This window comes from Corylus avellana, chromosome 3 (genome assembly GCF_965113065.1).
Source record: "Corylus avellana chromosome 3, dhCorAvel1.hap1.2, whole genome shotgun sequence".
In the NCBI taxonomy this organism is placed as follows: Eukaryota; Viridiplantae; Streptophyta; class Magnoliopsida; order Fagales; family Betulaceae; genus Corylus; species Corylus avellana.
This window is the reverse complement of record NC_142492.1, coordinates 32,427,728-32,437,239: the sequence shown is the minus strand read 5'-3', so window position 1 is coordinate 32,437,239 and position 9,512 is coordinate 32,427,728. Positions and strand designations below refer to the sequence as shown.

The following is a 9,512-nucleotide window of genomic DNA, read 5'->3' as shown; positions in this document are numbered from 1 at the left end:
GGGAACGATAGAATTTTATAGGCAAACGTGAACTTAAATAATAAATATATTCATGGAATTACGAAATAATCTAAATTTAATAGTTAATTGAAGCAAGATTTGACTGCTTAATTTAAACCCAAGGAAGGGTTGAAACCTTGACTGTGTAAAACATGAATAGTATTAGTATACAGTGGTTTGAAATGGAGGAAGAAAGGAGTCAAAAGTAAATTCCAAGGCAGAACTTTCTGTCTACTTCTCGAATCATGACGAAGGAATCGTCATGAACACTTAACACTGGAAAAGAGAAAGAAAAAGGGGAGAACTTTCTCCCCAACTCTCGGATCGTGACAAGGAATTTGTTGGTTAAATGATACTAACCTGAATTTTATAGGAAGAGGAGATGGAACATAATTATAAGATCTCTAGTGAAAAATAAATTGTCATGATTGCAAGATTATGAGAGAATTTTAAATATTTTTTTCTTTGAAATAAATTTTGACCATTTATTTTTTAGGGATAAATGTAAAATTGGTCTATATGGTTGGCCTAATTTACAAATCACTCCAAGTGGTTTAAAAAATAATTTATAACACCCAGGTATGCCAAAATAACATTTTACTCTCTAAACTCATTTTCCGTTAAATGACTTAACATAAACCGTTACATTGTCACATCACACACAATAAAAATAAGACATGTGTTCTGTTTTTATTTCTGGTTTTAAAAAATGACAAATAAGCTTTTTCACTTCATTTTAAGGCTCCAACACACACTCCACGTCAAATTAAATAAACTTAATCCCTATATATCTCTTGTGCCGCCGTCGTCTTCATCTTTCTCAAACAATTTTTGTTGTCATTTTTATCTGCGTCTGAGATTTGGGCATCTGCGTTTTTTGGCAGTGCTTTCTATGGAACAATCTCTCCCTTTCTGTGTATTTGGTTTTTTTTGTTTTTGTTCTTTAGCAAGTGCTTTCTGGTTTGTATTAAATAGATGTTGGAAGATGGTGACTTTAAAAAGCAAACCGTATGTTCATCTCTTTAAAAAGTGATATCTTTTTTGAGATATGCAATTTTTTTTTTTTTCTTTTGTGGGGTTTGTTTTTAGTGTTCATGTGTAAAATGGTGCTTGTGCTTGTAGGAATATTCATGTGTGGATATAAGTCTTAACGGAAAACGCAAATGAAGACGATGACAAGAATCGTTGGGGAAACAAAGACGGCGGCACAGGGGATATAGAGGGATGGATCCAGCTTACATGTAGTTATTAAAATAACAGTATGTATCTTGTAATTTAATCGTCGGTCAAAATTGAATCTTAAAGTTGACTTACTTTTAAAAGCTTTTAATATGAGAGAGAAAATGAAGAGAAATTTTAAAAAATTCAATCTTGACCGTTAATTAAACTACAACATACATACTGTTATTTTAATAACAACATGTAAGCCGAATCCATAGAGAGATTAGGTTTATTTAATTTGAAATGGAGTGTGTGTTGGAGCCTCAAAATGACATGAAAAAGCTTATTTGTCATTTTTTAAAAGATTAAATAAAAAAGAACATGTATCTTATTTTTATTGGGTGTGATGTGGCAATGTAACAGTTTTCGTTAAGTCATTTAACGGAAAATGAGTTCATAGAGTAAACCGTTATTTTGGCCTACCCTAGAAACTTATAAATTATTTTTTAAACCAAAGGGAGTGATTTGTAAATTAGGCCAACTACATGGATCAATTTTGCATTTATCCCTATTTTTTATTTGGAGGCAATCAAAAATTATTTTTAAGGAAGCAATGCTTCCAAAGGAAAAAGGAAAGAATTGAAAGGGACTAATCTAAAATGAAATCGTGAGCATAAGGGTTTGCATCTCTAAAAACCTTTGTAGCTAACCAACTAGAGGAAGTTAGGATGAAAAATAAAATATTAGAGATGGTGACATTGCCATAAATTTACTATTGTAGGGGCCAAATTAAAAATATAATAAATGTAATTTAATTTTTTTTTTTTAAATGAATATTTTTCAATTGCAACGGTTAGGTTTCCACGGCTAGAGTTTTAGAATTATATTCTTTAGCAAACCTTTAAGATTTGAAGTTTCGTCATTAAAATTTAACGGTGTATTACTTTTTAAAATGTCAATTTCTTTTATTTTGAATAAATAGTTTTTAATTTTAACGTTGTGATTCATGAGCTTAAATTTTTAAATTTAACTTATAATTACATAAGAGACAAGAACAACAAATAAACAATCATAGAGTAGACACACACATATATAAGTAATCATGAAATAAATTATATATAGCGTAGGAATAGTGATTTTTGGCACATCGGTGTGCTTGAACAGTAATCACACCGGTGTTAAAATATTATAAAATATTATAAAAATAATATTTGAACAGTTAAAAAAATAAAATAAAATAATATTTTGACACCGATGTGCTTACTGTTCAAGCACGCCGGTGTGCCAAAAATACTACTCATAGCGTAGACACACATATATTTTCTACAAGCTAATTTTATATGAATCTTATAATATTCTCTAAGTAGCAAATAGTGCTTGATGGGTGATGCAACCAAAATAATATATCATTTTTGCCTTATATACCAACTAGAAAAAGAAGATGGTTACCAATAATTCAATAAAAAACTTTAGAGTGATTAAAAAAAAAATAATGATTTTCAAAAGACCAAGTGAGCCTCTCTTAAAAGTTTTTTCTTTCTTTTATTTTTTTAATGACAAATGTGTAGAGGCCATTTTCAAAATTGTCTTTATATATACATATATAATATATATATATATGCTTGTGGGGGCCATATACCCTAATGTGGCTCCGCCATTGATTAGAGATAATGCGAAAATTGTGAATTCATAGTGATGATACATGATAAAGTAAATCACACAAGTGAGCTTAGGTTAAGTCGAGAGAGCCTACAAAAGAAGGTAGGATAAACGAGAAGGCTTGGCAGGTGCACTAGCAAGGAATGCCGATGATATTTAAGTCAGTAAAGGGTTCTAAGAGAGGGGAAGGAGTTAAGAACAAAGAGCAATGAGTGGGTTCTAAGAGAGGGGAAGGAGTTGAGATCATAGAGCAATGAGTGGAATGAATCATACTTGGAAATGGCCGTCACTTCCTTCTTTCATTGACTGGTTTCTTACTCTATAGTCTATACTTTATTCACTTTCTCATTGTATCATAAACTGCCTTTACCGTTTTCTTGCTTTCACATATAGGTAAAAATGTGGTTACGGTTAGTAGTTATTAGCTAAAATTGCTAACCGTCTAAGTAGTTAACTAGTGGTTAGGTTATTGAACAACCGCTAACTGCTTTTTAAAAGAAAAAAAAAATCAAAATGACATCGTTTCTACGGTAATATAGTAATACCATATTACATATGACACCGTTTCTAGATTTTTATACATTTTTTATATATTTAAACACAAAAACAATGTCGTTTCATGTATTTTTATATATTTATATATAGGGTTAAATACTCCAAACCCCCTTGGGGTTTCCCAACTTTACTTTTTCTCTCATGGAGTTTCATTTTTATCGCAGGAGGTCCCTATGGTTTTGATAATAGACCAAGTTAGTCCTCCATCAGTTGACCGTTAGTTGATTTAACGGAATTCCATGTTTGACACGTGGCACTTACTTAATTTTAAAAAAAAAAAATTTAAAAATGTATTTTCTTAAAAAAAAAGAAAAAAGAAAAAGAAAAAGAAAAAAGATTGGGGGTGGCCGAAACCACCCCCAGCGGGTACTGGGGGTGGCCGAAACCACCCCCATGGAGCCTAGGGGGTGGCTTCCACCATTGGGGGTGGTTTCGGCCACCCCCAAGGCTCCATGGGGGTGGCCGAGCCACCCCTAGTGGGTACTAGGGGTGGTTTCGGCCACCCCCAATCTTTTTTCTTTTCTTTTTTGTTTTTTTTTCTCAGAAAATACAATTTTTTTTTTAATTTTTTTTTAAAAAATTAATTAAATGCCACGTGTCAACATGTGATTGGTCCACGTGAAATTCCGTTAAGTCAACTAACGGTCAACTGACGGAGGACTAACTTGGTCTATTATCAAAACCACAGAGACCTCTTGTGATAAAAATGAAATCCCAAAAAAAAAAAAAAAAAAAAAAAAGTTGAAAAACCCCAAGGGGGTTTGAAGTATTTAACCCTTATATATATAGGTGCCCACTTTCGGCCCGCTATTTTAGCCCTACTTTCACCAAACTTGTTCTTTCCGTTTTAGTTTTATATGGCTGAAATGGCTCACGAAACTAAGCACACCACTGTGGAATCATCTACCTCTATCAAGCAAAACGTTCGTCCTGCCTATTTAGATGCATTCGTAGGGAGTAGTTGGCGTTCCTAACTGACGGACTCAAATGTAGACCACCTTCGTGTGAAGTATGCCTTAAGCAGGAGCTACTAAGCTATTAAGTCTCATATTAATTCATTATTAGGTGAGATTAAACTTTATAAGTGATTTTAGAAATCTTCAAAATATAACGCTTTTCCTAAGCGTTACACTCCATCTCTCTCTCTTACGAAGAATACACTCTCCAAAAAAATAGAAGAAGACAAAGGTTCAGAAACACCAGACATTCAAGATATGAGATTATTTCAACAAGAACAACTTAAAAACCGAGCTAAAAGACTAACCAAAACATTCAAGAAAAACATAAGGTGGTGTGAATTCGAGCATGAAAATGAAAATGACAAAGCAAAAGGAAAACAGAGCGGGGGTTTCAACCAAAAACTCCCTAGATTCCACTGGAATTGAAGTCTAAAGGCTCAAGCTCTTTGGTTCTTCGCCGAGAGTTCAAGCCACAGATTGAAATTTCAGTTGAAAAGATTTGAAATCTATGTGAACAATTGTTCTTATTAAGTACAAGCTATTAACAGAGCATGTCCTAGCATATGGATACAAAAACTCAAGGCCATAGCAATGCACACATTTAGAATCTTCCAAGAAAAAAACAGCAAGAATACGAGCACTGATATACACAGCTTTTTCAACCTGTCTCTTGCTCAAACTCTTCACCTTCAGATTCCTCTGCATTGTCAGCATCATCATCATCATCAGCATTATCATAGTCTTCTTTAACATTATAAACAGCGCTTCTCCCGATCACAATCAGGTTGCTATTAGTCTTGCTGATTTCATTACACTGCAAAAGTTACATGCATCATCGCCACCGAAAATTAATAAAAAGAAATAACAATGAAAAATCAGAGGTGTAATACTATTTTATGTAGAGGTCACCTTGGCATTCTTATTTAACTCCCCCATCCCAAAACAATACAAAAATGACATTAGAAGATTTACATGGTTAACTCCCCTGATTGTAATTGGAGATTAGACTAAATTTTTTGAAAACTCTGAATAATAACTTATATTTAGAATCACAGTGAGGGAACCTTCTTAGAGAAAGAAAGAGAGATTGACTGATATTTTGAGGTGCCATGCTTTCTGAGGAAGTGAAAAGTCCCAACTATTATATAACTTTAAATAACAACAACATCAGTATAACAACTAAACGAAGGAAACAATTAAAAACCAGATGTAAATCCCTAGCGAAGACAGTATTGACAACATCAGTATCACTGACTTGTTGCACTCTTCCAGAAACTCCAAATGTTGATCCCCTTCATAACTTACCTTTTTTGGGTCACAGTTTTCTACCTGTGATCTGAGTTGCCAATATGTGGTTTAAAACAATTGCACTTCACTTACCTTTTCAGCCTCAATTCATTTAAATTCATATGTATAACTGACGTACCTCAATAAGAAAGTTAGCAACACTGTTACAATCTGAATACATTAAACTTCTAAACCAAAAGGAAATACAATTAGACCTCACGTGGATAAAATGTAATTTCCTGTATTATTTTCCAACTTCAAACTCTTCCTAATGAGTCATGACACGAAAATGCAGAAAACTACCCAAACTTCTCTAGTTAAACCAAAACTTATACTCATCAAATTACTCTCTGTAGGAACTTGTGTAAGATAAACTTCAACTCAAACAAATGAAAACCCTAGAACCAGAGCTCTTTTTCTAGAATCCATGTACAGTGGTTTTAATATGGACCTCCATCCAGTAAATCATGAATGACCCAACTCTTAGTTCTGCATATTGACTCCCCAAAGACAACCTTGTCCTCAATTCCAACTAATCACTTCGCAGCAATAGTCCATTATGTCTTGTTTGGATCATCATCCCAATTGTGGATCAATGTTTCTAAGAACACAATTATATCATTCACAAAGAGCGAGAGCGGTACAACATTACTCCTGTTGAAATAAAATACTTATGTAGCACATAAGAAAGTGGGAATAATTTCATAAAAAGTGCCTATCCACTCTTCTAGCTTGTTCCATTTCTCTTGCTAAGCTACGACATCCAACAACTTGCATTGGGGAGTAATTTAATGCTCTGAAATACACTTAGCAATCAGATGGAACATCCAAACTTCTACACTCCCAAGCAACCCATCACATTTTGAACTCAGCATGTAGAGATTTTGGCATAATCAAATCTCAAAAAAAAATTAAACAAAAATTCCAGCTAGATCAAGAATTTCTTGTTAGACAATTGAGCAGAGAGCAAAACCCATTAAGCTATAGGTTTACAAAACCTCTCAAACTCATAAAGCAAATCTTTTAAAAATCAGATGTTTAAATTAAAGCCTTTTTCACACTGTAACTTCGTACACAACGTTGGTTTAAATAAACTTGTCTTTCAAATGCAAATCCTGCTAGCGAGTTGTCCAATTTCACTGAACTCTCTAATATTAGAACGGCGACAGAAATCACCAACTGTTGCATGGGTATGCAATTTCTGGTCAAAACCCAGATGGTAAATGTTTGACTAAGGGCAAAAAAAGAGGAGGGGGAAATAAAGCTGTTAGGGTTTGGTTTAAAAGAGTACCTTTTCTTCGAAATCGGACTCCTCCATGGCGAGGAGGAGCTCCTCGTTTTGCGGTTGGGGCCACTGATAAGGGATCGAAAACGACGTCGGAATCGTCCTCGTCGACCACGAGTACTGCGTCATGAACGCCGGGAATTGTAACATTTTCTTCTCTTCACTTGGGGCTCTCCTCTGTTACTCTATGGACAGAAAAGCCAAACAACCGCGCTGTTGTCGTTTTGAGTTCGGCCTCCGTCGTTGTTGATGTTGTTGAGGGCCGTTGGATTTAAGGCCGACGTGTTCTCGTTCTCTGTTAAAAATGTATATAAAAAATTATTTAATATACTCAATTAAAAACAATAATTATGTTACAAAAGAGAGAAAGGAAATTCGAACTAGTGACCTCTGTTTCATTAGGCGTGGTCCCAACTGATTAAACTAATTACAATGTCATTCTAATTATATCACAGTCATGTAATAAGATATTAAATAATATTTATTATAACAGGTTTTAAATACGAAAAATGTTATTTAAATACAAAATCAGTTTTTTAATCAACTAAAAAGAAAAAAATTAATAGCTCATTTTACTGTCACGTCATTCTAATTATATATTAATGTTATATCAGCCTGTTGTATAACATTTCCTTTCAAATATATACCTAAAAATAGTTGTAATTTGTTTGTCAGCAACAATGTATAAATTGATTTTTGTGTTTATCAAACATCGGATGTATTGTTTTTTTTTTGGTTGGTGTTTTGCATTGTTATGGTTTACTGCGAATGTATATATATATATATATATTGACTTCAATTCCCTGAATCAAATAGATTTTCCTTTTATGATGTTTTGTTGTTTAGGGTTTCCCTTTGATTGTGGTGACCACGAGCCACCCCTTTAGTAGCATTTAGTTGTCTTTAATAGAGGGGTGGCTCGAGGCCGCCCTAATAAAGAGGACTTCTCACAACTACCCTAGTCATGGAATAGGATCACCATGGACCGGAAATGATCCAATTGATGGTGAGGATGGCCATTGGGGTCATAAAAACGTCACGTTTCCTACTCATTTAAAAATACTAAAATATTATTTAATATTTTAAGAATAAATAAAAAATAATATATATATATATATATATATATATATATATATGGTCCTCATGGGTGGTTCGGCCAGTCCCAAGGGTCAAACCCAATACTTTTTTTTTTTTTTTTTTTTTTTCTTATTGGCTATTGGGGTGGCCGAACCATGCCACCTTATTTTGTATGTTTTGAGAATAGGACTCTTATAATTAGAAATTCAATCTACAAATCACAATTTTGTATCAAGATTTTCTCTTTTTGAAGTAGTAAGAAGCTATTTTTATAGTCTGAATTAAAATTTAAAAATTTATTTAAAATTTATAGAAGACATGTCACCATATATAGTATTAAAATATAACAAAATACAAATTTGAACCGCCAAAAAAAAAAGATATGGATCTGCAGCTCAACAATTCACAAATGTATTTAAACATCTTTCACTTTACGAATAAAATTACTGAATATCCCAATTTCAAAATAAAAAATTGCTCAAAACTAGGTAAATCAAGGAAATTAACAACGTGAGAAAAAGCAATTGATTCCTCAATCTGGTAAATACAAGACCCAAGAAAAGTACGTAGTCCTCCTAGACTCCATTCCCTATATGATCTTCTCCTCTTTTCCTGATTCCATTTTTTTAAAAAGTTCTAGAAAAAAAAAAAAAAAATAGAGAGAGAGAATAATAGAAAGAAGGGTTAAAAACCTCATACGTCTTAGGGTTTGTCAACTTTATTATTATTTTTTTTGTTTCATTTTTATTACAGGATCCCCTAGAGTTTTGATAAAGGACCAATTTAGTCCATCCGTTAGTTGACCATTAAGACTGACACGTGGATCAATCAGATGTTGATACGTGGCACCTATTTAATTTTTTTAAAAATTAAAAAAAAAGGTATTTAAAAATAAAAAATAAAATAAAAAAAATAAAAAGAAAAGGAAAAAAGTGGAGGTGGCTCTTGGCCATTTGGGGGTGGCCTTTGGCCATGCGGCGAGCCACCCCCTTGGGCTCCAAGGGGGTGGCCGAGCCACCCCCATGGAGCCTTGGGGGTGGTCGAAACCACCCCCAATGGTAGTTGGGGTGGCCGGACCGGCTAGATCGAGGTGGCCAGGCCACCCCCAGTTTTTTTATTTATTTATTTATTTTAAATACTTTTTTTTTTTTTAAAAAAAAAAATTAATTAATTAGGTGCTACGTGTCAACATCTGATTGGTCCACGTGTTAGTCTTAACGGTCAACTAACGGATGAACTAAATTGGTCCTTTATCAAAACCCTAGGGAGGTCCTGTAATAAAAATGAAACCCCAGGAGAAAAAAAATAAAGTTGACAAACCCTAGGGAGTATGAGGTATTTAACCCTAGAAAGAAATGTCTCGCCTAACAAACAAGAATTGTAAAATCCACAGCCTTGACAAGAACAACAACAGAGAAAAAGCAAATGGTTTGAAAAAAAAAAAAGGAGAGGAAAAAAAAAATATATATATATATATATATATATATATATATATATATATAAGCCCAAAAAGGCAAAGAAAGACTAAT

The 9,512-nt window shown here is 33.4% G+C and overlaps 1 protein-coding gene across 1 annotated transcript; it reads right to left on the bottom strand.

Moving 5' to 3' along the window:
• Positions 1-4,751: 4,751 nt before the first annotated feature.
• LOC132175462 (transcription termination factor) lies at positions 4,752-7,179 on the bottom strand. Its single transcript, XM_059587415.2, has 2 exons — positions 6,913-7,179; positions 4,752-5,148 (listed from the first exon to the last, which is right to left on the bottom strand). Exons 1-2 carry the CDS (start codon positions 7,054-7,056, stop codon positions 4,993-4,995), a joined length of 300 nt encoding a protein of 99 aa, XP_059443398.1. The 5' UTR covers positions 7,057-7,179; the 3' UTR covers positions 4,752-4,992.
• Between the last annotated feature and the right edge of the window lie 2,333 nt (positions 7,180-9,512).